This window comes from Pelodiscus sinensis, chromosome Z (genome assembly GCF_052426305.1).
Source record: "Pelodiscus sinensis isolate ZL-2025 chromosome Z, ASM5242630v1, whole genome shotgun sequence".
In the NCBI taxonomy this organism is placed as follows: domain Eukaryota; kingdom Metazoa; phylum Chordata; order Testudines; family Trionychidae; genus Pelodiscus; species Pelodiscus sinensis.
The window spans coordinates 2,299,229-2,319,019 of record NC_143085.1 but is presented as its reverse complement, the minus strand read 5'-3'; the positions used below and the strand labels follow the sequence as shown (position 1 = coordinate 2,319,019).

Here is a 19,791-nt window from a genome sequence, read left to right as displayed (position 1 = left end):
GGGAGGAGATCCGGGGGGGCGAGGGGAGAGTCACTGGGGCGCGTGGAGATAAGGGGGGCGGGGAGGGGGCAGAGTCGCTGGGGCGGGAGGAGATCCGGGGGGGCGGGGGAGAGTCGCTGGGGTGCGTGGAGATAAGGGGGGCAGGGAAGGGGGAAATGGTTGGGGCGCGAGGAGATCCGGGGTCAGGGGCAGAGTCGCTGGGGCGGGAGGAGATCCGGCGGGGCGAGGGAGAGTCACTGGGGCACGAGGAGATCCGGGGAGGCGGGGGAGAGTCACTGGGGCGGGAGGAGATCCGGGGGGGGCGAGGGAGAGTCGCTGGGGCGGGAGGTGATCCGGGGGGGCGGGGGAGAGTCACTGGGGCGGGAGGAGATCCGGGGGGGGCGAGGGAGAGTCGCTGGGGCGGGAGGAGATCCGGGGGGGGCGAGGGAGAGTCCCTGGGGCGGGAGGAGATCCGGGGGAGGCGAGGGAGAGTCGCTGGGGCGGGAGGAGATCCGGGGGAGGCGAGGGAGAGTCGCTGGGGCGGGAGGAGATCCGGGGGGGGGGGGGGGGGGGGGGGGGGGGGGGGGGGGGGGGCGAGGGAGAGTCACTGGGGCGTGAGGAGATCCGGGGGGGGCCAGGGAGAGTCGCTGGGGCGCGAGGAGATCCGGGGGGGACAGAGAGCGGGGTGCTGTGCCGGCAGGCGGGGGGGTCTCTGACACACACTCTCCCCCTCAGACCGAGACGCTGGACGACGACAAACGCTTGGTCAGCTGTGTCGATTACTACTTCATCCAGGACGACGGGAGCCGGTTTAAGGTGAGTCAGACCGGCTACCACGTAACCGGCGGTTGTGCTGAACTACAGGCCTCCCGTCCTACCCCCGGCTGTCTCCTGTCTTGCCCCCCGACTGTCTCTGCTTTTTTTTCTAGGTGGCGCTGCCCTACAAACCATACTTCTACATCGCAACCCGGAAGGTGGGTGTGGACGTCGGGGGGTGGCCCTACGCCGGGCTGGGGGGGGGGGTCGCATGTGGCGGAGAACGTGGAGGGGTGTGAATTAGGTTGGGGCACAGTCGCTTGAGAGGGGTCCTGGCCGGGAGACAGAAATCCAGCGTTACAATGGACGTCCAAGGATTACGGTTTTATCGATAAATGCTGATTTTTGGCCACGTGCGTACGAGCCAACCGGGGGGGGAAAAAACGTTTCCTTAAAGAAAAGTGACATGCCCGTCTCTTGGCAGGGCTGCGAGCGAGAAGTCTCCTCCTTCCTCTCCAAGAAGTACCAAGGAAAAATTGCGAAGCTGGAAACGGTTCCCAAAGAGGATCTCGACTTGGTGAGTCACCTGTCCCTTAGCCTGGCCACAAATATCTCAGCCTCCTCTGTGGTCCCTTCTCACGTAAGAACGGCCAGACTGGGTCAGACCAAAGGTCCATCCAGTCCAGTGTCCTGTCTGCCGACAGGGGCCACTGCCAGCTGCCCCAAAGAGAGGGAACCAGGGAATCATCAAGTAATCCCACCGCTGCCACCAATTCTCTGACAAACAGAGGCTAAGAACACCATTCCTGCCCATCCTGGCTAATAGCCATTGATGGACTTAACCTCCGTGAATTTATCTCCCTCTTTTTTTTTTTTGAACCCTGGTAAAGTCTTAGCCTTCATCACATCCTCCGGCGAGGAGTTCCACAGGTTGACTGTGCGCTGTGTGAAGAACTCCTTTGATTTGTTTTAAACCTGCTGCCCATTATTTTCATTAGGTAGCTCCGAGTCCTTATATTATGGGAACAAGTCAATAACTTTTCCTTATTCGCTTTCTCCACCCCACTCACGATTTTATAGACTCTATCCTGTCCCCTTCTCGGTCTCCTCTTTTCCAAGCCGAGAAGTCCCCATCTCTTTAATCTCTCCTCAGATGGGATCCGTTCCGAACCCCAAATTATTTTAGTTGCCCTTCTCGGAATCCTTTCCAATGCTAGCGTCTCTTTTTGGAGAGGAGGCAACCGCATCTGTACGCCAGATTCCAGATGTGGGCGTCCCATGGTTTTACATAGAGGCAGTAAGATCTTTTCTGTCGTATTCTCGATCCCTTTGTTAATGATTCCTCGCATCCTGTTGGCTTTTTTGACTGCTGCTGCCCACGGCGTGGACGTCTTCAAAGAACTCTCCATGATGATGCCCAGATCTTTTTCCTGATGAGTTGTGGCTAAATTAACCCCCCATCTCCTGGGCGGTACAAGTCCTTTAATGTGGATAAATGTAAAATAACGCACATTGGGGAAAAAATAACCCAAACTATACATATAATAAGATGGGGGCTAATTTAGCCAGAACGAATCAGGAAAGAGATCTTGGCGTTGTCACCGATAGTTCTCCGAAGATGTCCACGCCGTGGGCAGTGGCCGTCAAAAAAGCAAACAGGATGTGAAGAATCGTTAAAAAAAGGGATAGAGAATAAGACGGAGAATATCGTCGATAGTTCTCTGGAGATGTCCACGCCGTGGGCAGTGGCCGTCAAAAAAGCAAACAGGATGTGAGGAAAAGGGATAGAGAATAAGATGGAGAATATCGTAGATAGTTCTCTGGAGACGTCCACGCCGTGGGCAGCGGCCGTCAAAAAAGCAAACAGGATGTGAGGAATCGTTAAAAAAAGGGATAGAGAATAAGACGGAGAATATCGTGGATAGTTCTCTGGAGACGTCCACGCCGTGGGCAGCGGCCGTCAAAAAAGCAAACAGGATGTGAGGAATCGTTAAAAAAGGGATAGAGAATAAGACGGAGAATATCGTGGATAGTTCTCTGGAGATGTCCACGCCGTGGGCAGCGGCCGTCAAAAAAGCAAACAGGATGTGAGGAATCGTTAAAAAAAGAGATAGAGAATAAGACGGAGAATATCGTGGATAGTTCTCTGGAGACGTCCACGCCGTGGGCAGCGGCCGTCAAAAAAGCAAACAGGATGTGAGGAAAAGGGATAGAGAATAAGACGGAGAATATCGTGGCTAGTCCTCTGGAGACATCCACGCCGTGGCCAGCGGCCGTCAAAAAAGCAAACAGGATGTGAGGAATCGTTAAAAAAAGAGATAGAGAATAAGACGGAGAATATCGTGGATAGTTCTCTGGAGACGTCCACGCCGTGGGCAGCGGCCGTCAAAAAAGCAAACAGGATGTGAGGAATCGTTAAAAAAAAAGAGAGAGAGAATAAGACAGAGAATATCGTGGATAGTTCTCTGGAGACGTCCACGCCGTGGGCAGCGGCCGTCAAAAAAGCAAACAGGATGTGAGGAAAAGTGATAGAGAATAAGACGGAGAATATCGTGGATAGTTCTCTGGAGACGTCCACGCCGTGGCCAGCGGCCGTCAAAAAAGCAAACAGGATGTGAGGAATCGTTAAAAAAGGGATAGAGAATAAGACGGAGAATATCGTGAATAGTTCTCTGGAGACGTCCACGCTGTGGGCAGCGGCCGTCAAAAAAGCAAACAGGATGTGAGGAATTGTTAAAAAAAGGGATAGAGAATAAGACGGAGAATATCGTATTATCCTTATATAAATCCATGGTGCGCCCACATCTGGAATACTGCGTACAGATGTGGTCTCCTCATCTCCATAAAGATCTACTGGCATTAGAAACGGTTCAGAGAAGGACCACTAAAAACGATTTGGGGTTTGAAACGGGTCCCATCGGAGGAGAGATGAAAAAGACTTGGAAAAGAGGAGACTAAGAAGGGATGGGATAGAGGTCTATAAAATCATGAGCGGTGTGGAGAAAGCGAATAAGGAAACGTTATTTACGTGTTTCCATAATATAAGAACTCGGGGCCACCCGATGGAACGAACGGGCAGCAGGTTTAAAACAAATGAAATGAAGTTCTTCACACAGCATATGATCAATCTGTGGAACTCCTCGCCGGAGGAGGTTGTGAAGGCTCGGACGAGAACAGGGTTTAAAAAAGAGCTCGATAAATTCATGGCGGTTAAGTCCATGAATGGCGATTAGGATGGGTAAGGAACGGCGTCTGTAGCCTCTGTGCGTCAGAGGGTGGAGATGGACGGCAGGAGAGAGATCGCTTGATTTCCTGTTCGGTTCACTCCCGCTGGGACACCTGGCCACTGTCGGCAGACAGGATACTGGGCTGGTTGGATCTTTGGTCCGACTCAGTACAGCCGTTCTTCTGTTCTTCCTCAGTCGCTTCTCGCCGGTACGATCCCTCCCCCCTAGTCCTGCTCTTTTTTCCTCATTGGTCCGTCTTATCCCTTCGCAGCCCAATCACCTGGTGGGCCTGAAGCGGAGCTACATCCAACTGTCCTTCAACACGGTGGATGACCTGGTGAAGGTGCGGAGGGAGATCTCGCCCGCTGTGAAGAAGAACCGGGAACGAGACCAGGCGAGCGACACCTACACGACCATGCTGTCCAGGTAGACGTTGGATTAGGAGGGATGTGTTGTCACCGGTGCCTACTCTTGCATCTGTTGGTGCGACTGGCCATAGATCGATCAATCGGCCACAAATCTATCTAGCTCTTAATTGAACCCCGTGAAAGATCTGGTTTCCCCCACTTCCTCTGGCGAGGAGTTCCGCAGGTTAACGGTGCGCTGCGGGAAGGAAAACGGCCTTTCGTTTTTCAACTTGCTTCCTAGAGCTGCTGCTTCATTGTTTCTTCTCTTCTGGGCCTAAGGTCTGTTCTGTAACCGTGCTTTCCCTGGTCTTCCCCACATCCTCTGGCGAGGAGTTCCGCAGGTTAACGGTGTGCTGAGGAAAGAACGATGCTCTTTCGTTTTTCAACTTGCTTCCTAGAGCTGCTTCTTCATTGTTTCTTCTCTTCCGGGCCAAAGACCTGTCCTGTGACCATGTATTTCCTGGTCTTCCCCACATCCTGTGGCGAGGAGTTCCGCTGGTTAACGGTGCGCTGAGGAAAGAACAATGGTCTTTCGTTTTTCAACTTGCTTCCTAGAGCTGCTGCTTCATTGTTTCTTCTCTTCCGGGCCTAAGATCTGTCCTGTAACCGTGCTTTCCCTGGTCTTCCCCACATCCTGTGGCGAGGAGTTCCGCAGGTTAACGGTGCGCTGAGGAAAGAACGATGCTCTTTCGTTTTTCAACTTGCTTCCTAGAGCTGCTTCTTCATTGTTTCTTCTCTTCCGGGCCAAAGACCTGTCCTGTGACCGTGCTTTCCCTGGTCTTCCCCACATCCTGTGGCGAGGAGTTCCGCAGGTTAACGGTGCGCTGCAGGAAGAAAAATGGCCTTTCGTTTTTCAACTTGCTTCCTAGAGCTGCTTTTTCATTGTTTCTTCTCTTCCGATCCTAAGACCTGTCCTGCGACCGTGCTTTCCCTGGTCTTCCCCCACATCCTGTGGCGAGGAGTTCCGCAGGTCAACGGTGCGCTGTGGGAAGAAAAACGGCCTTTCGTTTTTCAACCGGCTACCTAGAGCTGCTGCTTTGTTTCTTCTCTTCCGGGCCTAAGACCTGTCCTGGGACCGTGCTTTTCTCCGCTCTTTTCAGCGCTCTGATCGGTGGCAGCCTGACCATGGATGAAGAGGGGCCCTCGAAGAAGACCATCAACCAGATGGACAACATAGTGGACATGCGGGAGTACGATGTGCCCTACCACATCCGTCTGTCCATCGACCTGAAGATCCACGTGGTGAGTGAGGAAGCCGGCGGGCCGGGAGGGTAGAGGCGATGGCGATATTTCGCTTCTCCTAATTCTCCCGTTGTGGTAGGCGCATTGGTACAACGTCCGCTACCGGGGCAGCGCGTACCCTCCGGAAATCACCCGCCGAGATGACCTGGTGGAGCGCCCGGTGAGTACCCCGATTCGGGAGGGGAGCTAATCGGTGGTTCGTTATCGTTTGCGTGAAGTTGGCTTCTCTCAGGAGATGGTGGCCTTTTCCATCGCCTACCACCGGCTCACAATCTCCATGGTGCCGGGGTGGGCCCTGTAGCAGTCGGATGTCACCGTTACGGAGACCTGACAGATCGGTGGTCACCGTTCAGCGGTGCGTGGGTGGGTTCCTCCTGTGCGCTGCGTTGGCTTTGTGTGAGTCGTCCACGCAACAGACACCGGGAGCACCCCCACAAAATCAAGGCGCCCAGCCAGGTGTGTTGTCCAACGAAGTACAACGGTCACTGTCAGACTGTACCGCACCACTATGTGTATGTACCCCGGAACCACTATGGGAATGTACCCCCGAAAATGCCGGACAAAGACACCCTCTTCAAAATACAACCTTACGTACAGGTACAAACAAAGTACACCTCGCTCCTGCTGTGTCACCCTCTGACGTTACCTAGAAACCACCCGTCACCGGGTGACTTGATTACACCCTCTCTGTCCAGCCTGTTGTCGTGTTAGACCCTGTTCTGATTGTGGGTCGGTGTGTCCCTTTTACCTGTAGGGAGCGGGTGGTCCTTTTGACGAGGGGGTGGTACCATCCTTCCGGACTGGGCTTTCAACCCATGCCCAACGACTGTTTTCCAGCCAGTACCTCGTACCAGTGACTGGGTGACACCTGCGCCTGTGGCCAATTCGGGGTTTGCCATCTCGGGCCTGTTTGTGTCCGGTTCGGCTCGCTTCATGTTAGTGAAGTCTTGAGTGTTGTTAGCTGAGCCTCCTACCTATGCCTAAGGTTGGCCTACCTACCTACCTAGGCCACCTACCTAGGCCTTACGCCTCAGGCCTCCGACCTACCTACGCCTCAGGCCAGCCTACCTCAGGTTGGCCTACCTACCTACCAATGCCTCAGGTCTACCTGCCGGCTGGCCTACCTGGGCCTTACACTGCAGGCCTCCTACCTACCTACCAAACAAGACCTCATGTCTACCTATCTAAGCCTCACACCTCAGGCCTCCCACCTACCTAGGCCTCAGGCTGGCCTGCCTACCTAGGCCTCAGGCCTCCTACCTACCGGCCTACCTACCTACCAAGGCCTCCGGCCTACCTACCTATCAACCAAGACCTCAGGTCTACCTACCTAGGCCTCCTTCCTACTTAGGCCTCCCACCTACCTAGGCCTCAGGCCGGCCTGCCTACCTACCTAGGCCTCGCACCTCAGATCTCCTTCCTACCTAGGCCTCAGGCCCCTTACCTACCGGCCTACCTATCTACCAAGGCCTCCTGCCTACCTACCTACCACCCAAGATCTCCGGTCTACCTACTTAGGCCTCCTTCCTACCTACCGGCCTACCTACCTACCAAGGCCTCCTGCCTACCTACCTACCACCCAAGATCTCCGGTCTACCTACTTAGGCCTCCTTCCTACCTACCGGCCTACCTATCTACCAAGGCCTCCTGCCTACCTACCTACCAACCAAGACCTCAGGTCTACCTACCTAGGCCTCCCTCCTACATAGGCCTCAGGCCGGCCTACCTACCTACCAAGGCCTCAGGCCTACCTACCTAGGCCGCCTACCTAGGCCTTACGCCTCAGGTCTCCTTCCTACCTAGGCCTCAGGCCTCTTACCTACTGGTCTGCCTATCTACCAAGGCCTCCTGCCTGCCTACCTACCACCCAAGATCTCCGGTCTACCTACTTAGGCCTCCTTCCTACCTACCAGCCTACCTACCTACCAACCAAGACCTCAGGTCTACCTACCTAGGCCTCCTTCCTACCTAGGCCTTACGCCTCAGGCCTCCTACCAACCAAGACCTCAGGTCTACCTACCTAGGCCTCCTTCCTACCTACCTGCCTACCTACCTAACAAGGCCTCCAGCCTACCTACCTACCAATCAAAACTTCAGGTCTACCTACCTAGGCCTCCTTCCTACCTAGGCCTCTCACCTACCTAGGCCTCAGGCTGGCCTGCCTACCTAGGCCTCCTACCTAGGCCTTACGCCTCCTACCTATCTACCTACCAACCAAGACCTCAGGCCTACCTACCTAGGCCTCACGCCTCAGGTCTCCTTCCTACCTAGGCCTCAGGCCTCCTACCTACCACCCTACCTATCTACCTAGGCCTCCGGCCTTCCACCTACCTAGGTCTTATGCTTCAGGCCTTATGTCTCAGACGTCCCACCTACCTAGGCCTGAGGTGTAAGACCTCCTACCTAGGCCTCCAGTCTCTTACCTAGGCCTTCTACCTACCTGCCAAGGCCTTAGTCCTACCTAGCCCTTACGCCTCCTACCTACCTATCTAGGCCTCAGACCTCCCACCTACCAGCCTGTGCTACGTGGACTTTTGTTTCGGACTCGCCTCTTTCTACCGGCTGCTTGGATTGACCGGCGGTCTGTCTGCCTCCCGTCATCCGGCTGGCAGCGCGGAGCCAGGCGCCCGTGCTGATCTGCTCGGCTCGGGTCTTTTTCAGGACCCGGTGGTGCTGGCCTTCGACATCGAAACCACCAAGCTGCCCCTGAAGTTCCCCGACGCGGAGACGGACCAGATCATGATGATCTCCTACATGGTTGATGGCCAGGTAGGGCGGAGATGTTGCCTGCCAACCTGGCGTGTCTCTGGGCCGCCCTCTCCCCAAAATCCAGGCCCTGGTGACTCCCCAAAATCCAGGCCCTGGTGACTCCCCATCTCTGGGCGCCGGAGCTGTTCTGAGGACACGGCACCCGTCCGCTAATTCTTCTGCTTTGCCTCCTCCCAGGGCTACCTGATCACAAACCGGGAGATCGTCTCGGAAGACATTGAAGATTTTGAGTTTACGCCCAAGCCGGAGTACGAGGGGCCCTTTTGCGTCTTTAACGAGCCCGACGAGGTGAGCTGGGGCAGCCGAAATCCGTCTTGTTCCCTGTCGCCCTCCCGGCTCTAAGCCGGCCGGGAGGCACCACGCTGCTTCCTTGGGGCCGGACAATGTCATCACGGCGCCTGAGTCGCTTTTCTTCCCGGCGTGGGGTCGGGCTACGGCTGCTCAGGGCCTGCAAGAGGAGCAGAGGGTGGGAGCGGGCAGGTGACGTTGTAGCCACAGGTCTCGCTTTTCTCCGAAATCCAGGCCCGCTTAATCCAGAGGTGGTTTGAGCACGTCCAAGAGACCAAACCCACCATCATGGTCACGTACAACGGGGACTTCTTTGACTGGTAAGGGGACGCCGTAGGGGAGAAGTCAGCCGGGAGCCGGTAGGCGGCTGTGTCCTCTGCCTTTGTGTCCCTGGGGAGTCCTGCCCCCAGAGAGTCGCTGTGCCGAGGGGCATCCAGGCCCCAACGTCTGGGAAGGGGAGGGGACTGGGCGGAGCTCTGACTTCCGTGTCAGGAAAACCCACCAGGTGTGAAAGGCCTTCTCCAGGTGGATGAGGGTCGGTGTCGCCTCCCTCCGGGCGCCCTTCTCCGGGGGACGAGGGTCGGCGTCTCCTCTCTCCGAGGGTCGACGTCGCCTCCCTCCGGGCGCCCTTCTCCGGGGGCCGAGGGTCGGTGTCTCCTCTCTCCGAGGGTCGACGTCGCCTCCCTCCGGGCGCCCATCTCCCGGGGACGAGGGTCGGCGTCTCCTCCCTCCGACCACCCTTCTCTGGGGCCCGAGGGTCGGCGTCTCCTCCCTCCGAGCGCCCATCTCCGGGGGACGAGGGTCGGCGTCTCCTCCCTCCGAGCACCCTTCTCTGGGGGCCGTGGGTCAGCGTCTCCTCTCTGCGAGGGTCGGCGTCTCCTCCCTCCGAGCACCCTTCTCTGGGGGCCGTGGGTCAGCGTCTCCTCTCTGCGAGGGTCGGCGTCTCCTCCCTCCGAGCACCCTTCTCTGGGGGCCGTGGGTCAGCGTCTCCTCTCTGCGAGGGTCGGCGTCTCCTCCCTCCGGCACCCTTCTCTGGGGGCCGAGGGTCGGCGTCTCCTCTCTGCGAGGGTCGGCGTCTCCTCCCTCCGAGCACCCTTCTCTGGGGGCCGTGGGTCGGCGTCTCCTCTCTGCGAGGGTCGGCGTCTCCTCCCTCCGAGCGCCCATCTCCGGGGGACGAGGGTCGGCGTCTCCTCCCTCCGAGCACCCTTCTCTGGGGGCCGTGGGTCAGCGTCTCCTCTCTGCGAGGGTCGGCGTCTCCTCCCTCCGGCACCCTTCTCTGGGGGCCGAGGGTCGGCGTCTCCTCTCTGCGAGGGTCGGCGTCTCCTCCCTCCGAGCACCCTTCTCTGGGGGCCGTGGGTCAGCGTCTCCTCTCTGCGAGGGTCGGCGTCTCCTCCCTCCGAGCACCCTTCTCTGGGGGCCGAGGGTCGGCGTCTCCTCTCTGCGAGGGTCGGTGTCTCCTCCCTCCGAGCGCCCATCTCCGGGGGCCGTGGGTCGGCGTCTCCTCTCTGCGAGGGTCGGCGTCTCCTCCCTCCGAGCACCCTTCTCTGGGGGCCGAGGGTCGGCGTCTCCTCTCTGCGAGGGTCGGTGTCTCCTCCCTCCGAGCGCCCATCTCCGGGGGACGAGGGTCGGCGTCTCCTCTCTCCGAGGGTCGGCGTCTCCTCTCTCCGAGGGTCGACGTCGCCTTCCTCCGGGCGCCCTTCTCCGGGGGACGAGGGTCGGCGTCTCCTCTCTCCGAGGGTCGGCGTCTCCTCCCTCCGAGCACCCATCTCCCGGGGACGAGGGTCAGCGTCTCCTCCCTCCGAGCACCCATCTCCCGGGGATGAGGGTCAGCGTCTCCTCTCTGCGAGGGTCAGCGTCTCCTCTCTGCGAGGGTCGGCGTCGCCTCCCTCCGAGCACCCTTCTCTGGGGGCCGAGGGTCGGCGTCTCCTCCCTCCGAGCGCTCTTCTCCGGGGGACGAAGGCCGGCGTCACCTCCCGACTAATCTCCCCTTTCCTCCTTCCCATATGAAGAGAGGTTAAAGCGACGGGGACTTTTCAGTTTCGAAAAGAGGCGACTGAGGGGGGATAGGATAGAGGTCTATAAAATCATGAGTGGTGTGGAGAGGGTGAATAAAGAAAAGTTATTTATTAGTTCCCTAAATAGAAGAACTAGAGGACACCAAATGAAACGAATGGGGAGCAGGTTTAAAACGAATACAAGCAAGTTCTTCACACAGTGTGTTGTTAACCTGTGGAACTCCTCGCCGGAGGAGGCTGTGAAGGCTAGGACTATAATAAGAGTTTCAAGAGAAGCTAGATAATTTCATGGAGGTTAGGTCCATAAAAGGCTACTAGCCAGGGGATAGAAATGGTGTCCCTAGCTTCTGTTTGTCTTCACACAGCGTGTTGTCAACCTGTGGAACTCCTCGCCGGAGGAGGCTGTGAAGGCTAGGACTATTACAGAGTTTAAAGAGAAGCTAGATAAATTCATGGAGGTTAGGTCCATAAAAGGCGATTAGCCAGGGGATAGAAATGGGGTCCCTGGCCTCTGTTTGTCAGAGGCGGGAGAAGGATGGCATGAGACAAGAACGGCCATGCGGATGAGATGAAAAAGCTTTATTTGGCATCTCCGCATCCAGGAGAAAGTGGCCAAGGAAACATGTTCCCCTCACCTAAGAACTAGGCATCAGCCAATGACGTGAATAGGCTGAACCCAAACAAAAGGCTGGTTTTTCGGCGCCCCGTGCACAACCAGCGGAACTCCTTGCTGCAGGAGACAAATCGCTTGATCATTGTCTTCGGTTCACCTGGTGCTGGCCACTGTCGGCGGACAGGCTACTGGGCTAGATGGACCTTTGGTCTGACCCAGTCCGGCCGTTCTTATGTTCTCCCCAGGCCGTTTGTGGAGACCCGAGCCGCCGCGCACGGGCTGAATATGTACAACGAGATTGGGTTCCAGAAGGACAACCAAGGGGAGTACAAAGCCTCGCAGTGCATCCACATGGACTGTCTGAGGTACCCGGGCGCCCCGTCCCTTCCCCTCCTGGCTCTGGGGGAAAGTCGGAGGGCTGGGGACCGACGCGCCGTTTCCCGGGACCGGGCCGGCTCGTGTTTTCGAACACAGCCCGGCCTGACGGTTGTTCCTCTCAGGTGGGTGAAGAGAGACAGCTACCTGCCGGTGGGAAGCCACAACCTCAAAGCGGCAGCCAAAGCCAAGCTGGGCTACGACCCGGTGGAGCTGGACCCCGAGGAGATGTGCCGGATGGCGACGGAAGAGCCGCAGGTAACGGGAGACGGGTCTGGGGCGATATCGCCGGACGCGGGATCCGTCCGGGCGCCGTGGCGAGTTCCGCGGCGGTTCACCTCCGGCGACGAAGGGGCCGCCTCCGATGTGGCGGGGAAGGCTCCGTGTCCGCCGCGCCGCTGAATTCATCCGCCTGTTCCCCCGGCAGACCCTGGCCACGTACTCGGTGTCGGACGCTGTCGCGACCTACTACATGTACATGAAGTACGTGCACCCTTTCATCTTCGCCCTGTGCACCATCATCCCCATGGAGCCCGACGAGGTGAGTTGGGGCAGCGTTCCCGCTCTGCTGAGCGCTAGGGCGGCCGCCCAGGAGAGATTCGGGTGCCGCCCGACTGCTTGGTAGAGTGCCTAGAGCTGCGTTTCTGTGGTGGTGCACTTCTGCTTGCGCCTTGGTGCACGCAACAAAATTTATTCCACGCGCAGGTGGCAAAAACGAGAGAGGACATTGGTGGTGGGCGCCCAGAAGAGATTCGGGTGCCTCCCGACTGCTTGGTAGGGTGGCCAGAGCTGCGTTTCTGTGCGGGTACGCTTCTGCTTGCACCTTGGTGCACGCAACAAAATTTATTCCATGCGCAGGTGGCAAAAACGAGAGAGGACATTGGTGGTGGGCGCCCAGGAGAGATTCAGGTGCCGCCCGACTGATTGGTAGAGTGCCCAGAGCTGCGTTTCTCTGGTGGTGCACTTCTGCTTGCGCCTTGGTGCACGCAACAAAATTTATTCCGCGCGCCAATGGCAAAAACGACGGGGAACATTGGTGATGGGCGCCCAGGAGAGATTCAGGTGCCGCCCGACTGATTGGTAGAGTGCCCAGAGCTGCGTTTCTGTGCGGGTGCACTTCTGCTTGCACCTTGGTGCACGCAACAAAATTTATTCCACGTGCAGATGGCAATAACGAGAGGGAACATTGGTGGTGGGTGTCCAGGAGACCTGCAGATCGGTCTCCAGCTGGCAGGGTGGCTCCCCTAGAGAGATTCAGGTGCACCGCGGCTCATTGCTAGTGTCCATAGCTGTATTTCTATGGGTGGTGCACTTCTGTCTTCACTTTGGTGCATGGAACAAAATTTATTCCACGTGCAGATGGCAATAACGAGAGGGAACATTGGTGGTGGGCGCTGAGGAGAGATTCAGGTGCTGCTTGGATGGTTGGTAGAGTGCCCACTGCTGTGTATCTATGGATGGTGTATGTCCGTGTGCGGCATGGTGCACACAACAAAATTTATTCCGCGCGCCGACGGCAAAAACAAGAGAGGACATTGGTGGTGGGCGCCCAGGAGAGATTCAGGTGCCGCCTGACGAATTGGTAGAGTGCCCAGAGCTGCGTTTCTGTGGTGGTGCACTTCTGCTTGCACCTTGGTGCACGCAACAAAATTTATTCCACGTGCAGATGGCAATAACGAGAGGGAACATTGGTGGTGGGTGTCCAGGAGACCTGGAGATCCGTCTTCAGCTGGCAGGGTTTTGATCTTTACCCCGAGGGCAGCTGCTTGTACTACCAGTCGTGAGGACGTTTCCTGCCCTTGCACTAATACTGGTGACGCAGGCAGTTGCGATGTCTCGCACGAGCCCTGGTGATGCAGGGAGAGGTGGCGCTGGCACGTCCGCACACTTCGCCACCGGGAAGCCGTGTCCGTGCGCATGCGACCGCTCCCGAACGTCACTACAGCCCCGTGTCGATTTTGCCTGTCTCCCCCTCCGCCAGGTGCTCCGGAAAGGCTCCGGGACGTTGTGCGAGGCGCTGCTCATGGTGCAAGCCTACCACGCCAACATCATCTTCCCCAACAAGCAGGAGCAGGAGTTCAACAAGCTCACGGACGACGGGCACGTGCTGGACTCGGAGACCTACGTGGGGGGCCACGTGGAGGCGCTGGAGTCGGGGGTTTTCCGCAGCGACATCCCCTGCCGCTTTAAAATGGTGCGCGCCAGGACGTGCTCTCCCCTTCTCCGGGGGGGCGGTGGGGTGTAGTCGTTCTTCCTCCTTAATTTTCGGTTGGGTTGGGATCTTGCGGACCTGGGCGCCGGAATCCAGATGGAGCCAAAAAACCTTGTTAGGAAAGGAACGGAGACGGAACCAACCCAAAGGGAATGCTGGGATTCGGGACCTCACAGCATCGGAGTGAACCCTACAGTCGGCCACCCTGGGCAGCGCCTGTCTTCCTGTCCCCTCAGCACCCCACACAACCTCCTGTCCTCCTCCACGCCCTACCTACAGTCCCGAATGCACGCCCGGGGGGTGTGGCTTTCCAGCTGGCCTCGCTGGGGGATGAGAAGCCCCCATTCCCTTTGGTGCAGCTAGATTAGTGTTTCCTAAACTGTGTTTCCTGCTGCGAGGCAGTTGGAGGTGTTCCCCGGAGTTCAAAATGGCCGCCCTTGAAGGGACAGGCGATTTTTTTTTTTTTTTTTTTGCACGCAGCAAAAAATCTTTCTCCTGTATAAAAAAAAAAAATGGGTATTCCTCAGTCTTAAAACGTTTAAGAAACGCTGAGCTAGACCCTGGGACGCGAGAGCCGTTTTCAAGTACAGAGAGTCCCCGCCTGACGAACGCGTTACGTACCAAACACTTGGTCGGAACGCGATCGGTTCGGGAGTCGGACTCCATTCGTTGAAATGGGACACCGCGCTGTTCGTAAGCGCGGCGCGCTGCTCGAAAGTCGGGGACCGGCTGTCCGGGAGGTGGGTCGTAAGGGCGGGTGGTCGTACGTCGATGCATTCGTAAGTCGGGGACTACCTGTACCGACGAGGGTTCACAAGGAGGAAAAATTGTTCGGGGCCTCTGAGGATAGGACAAGAAACATCGGGCTGAAATTGCAACAATGGACGTTTAGGTTGGAAGTTAGGAAGACATTTTTATCTATCCGGGTGGTGGAAAACGGGAGTAAGTTGCCGACGGAGGTTGTGGAAACTCCATTGCTGGAGATATTGAAGAGCAGGGTGGATAGATATCGACCAGGGTTGGTCTAGACCGGTGTTTCTCAACCAGTGATACGAGTACCCTTAGGGGTACTCGAGAGAAGTCTGGGGTGTACGTCACCACAACTGAAATTTGGAGAAAACTGACTTTGTTTTACGTTTTACAGTCCTTTATTACTTTAGTACTTTTTACACCTCAAAATTTCATCGCCCGCCTGGCTACGATGAAGTCGTTTCAACAAATGTGTTGCAACGGTAGAAAAAAATGTTGTGTGTCTATAAGTACCCCCAGTAGCTACAGTTTTCAATTTTTTTTGTGTTTTGTATGAAGTACTCCTTTTTCAAAAAAAGTTGAGAAACACTCGTCTAGATGGGGCTTAGTCCTGCCGTGAGGGCAGGGGATTGGACATGATGACCTCCTGAGGTCTCTTCCAGTTCTATGATTCTGTAGACATCTACCAGGGGTGGTCCAGAAGGTGCTTGGTCCTACCGTTAGGCAGGGGACTGGACTTGATGACCTCCTGAGGTCCCTTCCAGTTCTATGATTCTGTAGACATCTACCAGGGATGGTCTAGATGGTTCTGCTAGGAGAGTAGAGGACGGGACTTGATGACCTCTCGAGGTCCCTTCCAGTTCTAATGTCCTGTGATTCTGCAGACATATACCAGGGATGGTCTAGACCCGCGTTTCTCAAACTGTGGGTCTCGACCCCCTCAGGGAGTTGCGAGCAGCTTAGAGTGGGGTTGCGGTATCACCAAGTTTGAGAACCCCTGGTCTAGACGATGTTCAGTCCTGCTGTGAGGGGCAGGGGACTGGACTTGATGACCTCCTGAGGTCCCTTCCAGTTCTATGATTCTGTAGACATCTACCAGGGATGGTCTAGATGGTCTTGGTCCTGACAGGAGAGTAGAGGACGGGACTTGATGACCTCTCGAGGTCCCTTCCAGTTCTTTGATTCTGTAGACATCTACCAGGGATGGTCTAGATGGGGCTTGGTCCTGCCGGGAGGGCAGGGGACTGGATTTGATGACCTCCTGAGGTCCCTTCCAGTTCTATGATTCTGTAGACATCTACCAGGGATGGTCTAGATGGTCTTGGTCCTGCTAGGAGAGTAGAGGACGGGACTTGATGACCTCTCGAGGTCCCTTCCAGTTCTATGATTCTGTAGACATCTACCAGGGATGGTCTAGATGGTCTTGGTCCTGCCAGGAGGGCAGGGGACTGGACTTGATGACCTCTCAAGGTCCCTTCCAGTTCTATGATTCTGTAGACCAGGGATGGTCTAGATGGGGCTTGGTCCTGCCGGGAGGGCAGGGGACTGGACTTGATGACCTCCTGAGGTCCCTTCCAGTTCTATGATTCTGTAGACATCTACCAGGGATGGTCTAGATGGTCTTGGTCCTGCTAGGAGAGTAGAGGACGGGACTTGATGACCTCTCGAGGTCCTTTCAGTTCTATGATTCTGTAGACCTCTACCAGGGATGGTCTAGATGGGGCTTGGTCCTGCCGGGAGGGCAGGGGACTGGACTTGATGACCTCCTGAGGTCCCTTCCAGTTCTGTGATTCTGTAGACCTCTACCAGGGATGGTCTAGATGGTCTTGGTCCTGCCAGGAGGGCAGGGGACTGGACTTGGTGACCTCGCAAGGTCCCTTCCCGTTCTAGTGTTCTAGGATTCTGTTCTCCTCCTAGGTAGTGCATGTCTTAGCCAAGGAAGGGAGATGCCTCCTAGAGCGAGTTGTAGGTTCGTATGGGGAGTGGCATGTCATAGGGATGCCCCCTCATGTCTTCGGCCCATCTACAGCTCCATAGCTATGTCCCCACCAACCAGGGGGGGTGAGAAGAGCTGGAGATGGCCTCATTGTTACTCCATCCCTTCCCACGCCTCCCCCCAGAATCCCGCTGCCTTCGACTTCCTGCTGCAGCGTGTGGAGAAGACTCTTCGGCACGCTATCGAGGAGGAGGAGGGCTTGCCGTTGGATCAGGTCACCAACCTCCAGGAGGTAACTCGGGCCTTGGCCTGCTTCTGGGTGGGGCACAAGCCCATCTCCTGGAGGTGTGTTAGCTCCCCGTTTCGGTCTTGAGTTCGCCTCTTCCCTTCCTGGCCCCGTTGCCGTTGTGTCCCGCACTCACCCCCTCGCTTCTGAGGTCATCGCGTCTCCTGAGGCTCACCCTAAGCATGCTCTTCCATGGGCTCGTAGGCCGGATCCTTGGGCGCTCTGTGGTCACGGGAAGGTGGTGTGACCCCTTCCGCTCCTGTCTGGCCTCTGCCTCTCTCCCCTCCCCGTAGGTGTGTGATGAAATCAAGGCCAAGCTGAGCTCCTTGAAGGACATCCCAAACCGGATTGAGTGTCCCCTCATCTACCATCTTGACGTGGGGGCCATGTACCCCAATATCATCCTGACAAACAGGCTGCAGGTGGGTAGCGGGCCAGGAGGGCGGGGCCCTGAGGTCGAGGCGGGCGTTTGGAAGGGCTTGCTATAAAACAATGTCAAGTCAATAGACTTCAGCTCAGATTGGGTGTTAACTCTGAAACCTAATGCGATAGCCCTGAAACTTAATGCTGGCTGGCCAGGCGTTAGCCCTGAAACCTAATGATGGCTGGATTGGTGTTAGCTCCAAAACCCAATGTTAGCTGGGCCTGTGTTAACTCTGAAGCCTAATGCTGGCTGGATTGGTGTTAGCCCCGTAACCTAATGTAGACTGGACTGGTGTTAACTCTGAAACCTAATGTGGGCGGGATGGGTGTTAGCTCCGAAACCCAATGTTAGCTGGCCATGTGTTAACTCTGAAACCTATTGTTGGTTGGACATGCTAACTCTGAAACCCAATGCCGGCCGGACAGGCGTTAGCTCCGAAACCTAATGTTGGCTGGACATGTGTTAACTCTGAAGCCTAATGTTGGCTGGATTGGTGTTAGCCCCGTAACCTAATGTAGACTGGACTGGTGTTAACTCTGAAACCTAATGCGGGCTGGATGGGCGTTGGCTCCGAAACCCAATGTCAGCTGGGCATGTGTTAACTCTGAAACCTATTTTTGGCTGGACATGCTAACTCTGAAACCCAATGCTGGCCGGACAAGCGTTAGCTCCGAAACCTAATGTTGGCTGGATGGACATTAACTCTGAAGCCCAATGTTGGCTGGACATGTGTTAACTCTGAAACCTAATATTGGCTGGATGGATGTTAACTCTGAAACCTAATGTTGGAGGGTAATGTCAACAGTGTCTTGGTGTTGCTATAAAAGGAGAGATGTCTCTAAGGGGACAGAGCACTGAAGCTGCTAGCTGTCTAGGCTGCAGGGTTAGCCGCAGGCCCGGTTCTCTGATCTTTCTCTGTCTCCCTCCCTCTCCAGCCTTCGGCGATGGTGGACGAGGCCACGTGTGCTGCCTGCGATTTTAACAAGCCGGGTGCCAATTGCCAGCGCCGGATGACCTGGCAGTGGCGAGGGGAATTCAGTGAGTGTCGCCGCGCCGGCCTCGAGCGGTTGTTCCCCGCCTCCTGCCCCGGCGCGCTCACGGCTGCCCTTCCCTTGCAGTGCCCGCCAGCCGTAGCGAGTACCACCGCATCCAGCAACAGCTGGAGTCGGAGAAGCTGCCGCCGCTCTACCCGAACGGCCCGCCCCGGGCCTTTCACGAGCTGTCCCGTGAAGAGCAGGCCAAGTTTGAGAAGAAGCGCCTAGCAGGTCGGACACGGTTGCGCCAGCATCTTCGGGGGGCCCCTCCAGCGTTTGGGTGCTTGGCGCGGAGTGTCAACCCCTTTACGTTGTGAACCACGCCCTCGAGGCACAGCTCCCTGCTCTAGTTGGTGGAGAACGCGGGCGGATCGGCCTACACCAGCGTTTTAGTGTGTTCCGCGGCACACCGGTATGCCGCAAGGCAGTCGGAGGTGTGCCGTGGAGAGAACAGAATTCAAAATGGCTGCCCTTAAAAGGCCACGCCTCTTTTTTTTTTTAAAACCTCAACTTTTCTTTGGGGGCTGCTTTTTTGTCGGGGGGGAAAAAAATCATTGGTGTTCCCCATGAAAAAGAAAAGTGTTTGGGGTTCCTCGGTCTTAAAAAATTTAAGAAACATTGGCCTACCGTGTGAACAGCTGATTTATGTCTGATGGGCGTTCACTCTGAAACCTAATGTCGGCCAGTAACGTGTGTGTTCTTACTGCCTATGAGGCACTGTGGGGCAGACACAGCCCCCTATGCTGGGGGTGCCGGCAGAGTGGGGGTGTGGGTAGAACAGCTTTATCTCTCTGGCGCAGATTACTGCCGCAAGGCTTATAAGAAGCTGCACGTCACCAAGGTGGAAGAACGCGTCACCACCATCTGCCAACGGGAGAACTCCTTCTACGTGGACACGGTGCGGGCCTTCCGGGACCGGCGCTACGAATTTAAAGGGCTGCACAAGGTACGGCGCTTGGATCCCTCTGCTCTGGACAAATGCGAAGTTCTCTGCTTCGGAAGGGACGATCCGCGTCCCACCTACAAAACGGGAAGCGACTGTCTAGGAAGGAGTACGGCAGAAAGAGATCTGGGGGGGGAGAGCGAACCACAAGCGAAATATGAGTCGACAGGGCGACGCCGTTGCAAAAACAAACGTGAGTCGGGGAGGCCTTGTAGTGAGCAAGACACGAGACGTCGTTCTTCTGCTCGGCTCTGCGCCGATTAGGCCTCCATTGGAGTTTTAAGTCCAGTCGTGGGCCCCACATTTCCCGGACAAGGTGGAGAAATGAGAGAAAGTCGAGAAAAGAGCAATCCAGATGATGAAAGGTCTAGACCGTAGGTTCCCAAACTGGGGTGGGGGGAGGGTGTGAAGAAATTCTACGGCGGGCGCGAGGTGACCTAGCCCCCTCCGAAGAAAGAGCCCCATCTGTCTAGTTAAAAAAAAATTCAGAAAATCCATGTTGGGACAGAGAAAGGATGGAGCGTCCCGGGCAGAC

The 19,791-nt window shown here is 56.5% G+C and overlaps 1 protein-coding gene across 2 annotated transcripts in view; it reads left to right on the top strand.

Moving 5' to 3' along the window:
* POLE (DNA polymerase epsilon, catalytic subunit) overlaps positions 1-19,791 on the top strand; it is a 57,679-nt gene that overhangs the window by 3,277 nt on the left and 34,611 nt on the right. For both annotated transcript variants that reach the window (XM_089775335.1, XM_089775334.1), the window contains exons 3-20: positions 715-795; positions 909-953; positions 1,220-1,312; positions 4,234-4,388; positions 5,470-5,611; positions 5,691-5,771; positions 8,273-8,380; positions 8,558-8,668; positions 8,903-8,988; positions 11,542-11,661; positions 11,797-11,929; positions 12,099-12,212; positions 13,653-13,865; positions 16,754-16,861; positions 17,149-17,277; positions 18,215-18,317; positions 18,398-18,544; positions 19,114-19,259. In XM_089775335.1, the coding sequence (XP_089631461.1) occupies positions 715-795; positions 909-953; positions 1,220-1,312; positions 4,234-4,388; positions 5,470-5,611; positions 5,691-5,771; positions 8,273-8,380; positions 8,558-8,668; positions 8,903-8,988; positions 11,542-11,661; positions 11,797-11,929; positions 12,099-12,212; positions 13,653-13,865; positions 16,754-16,861; positions 17,149-17,277; positions 18,215-18,317; positions 18,398-18,544; positions 19,114-19,259 (2,115 nt within the window). The remainder of the gene's footprint in view (positions 1-714; positions 796-908; positions 954-1,219; positions 1,313-4,233; positions 4,389-5,469; positions 5,612-5,690; positions 5,772-8,272; positions 8,381-8,557; positions 8,669-8,902; positions 8,989-11,541; positions 11,662-11,796; positions 11,930-12,098; positions 12,213-13,652; positions 13,866-16,753; positions 16,862-17,148; positions 17,278-18,214; positions 18,318-18,397; positions 18,545-19,113; positions 19,260-19,791) is intronic.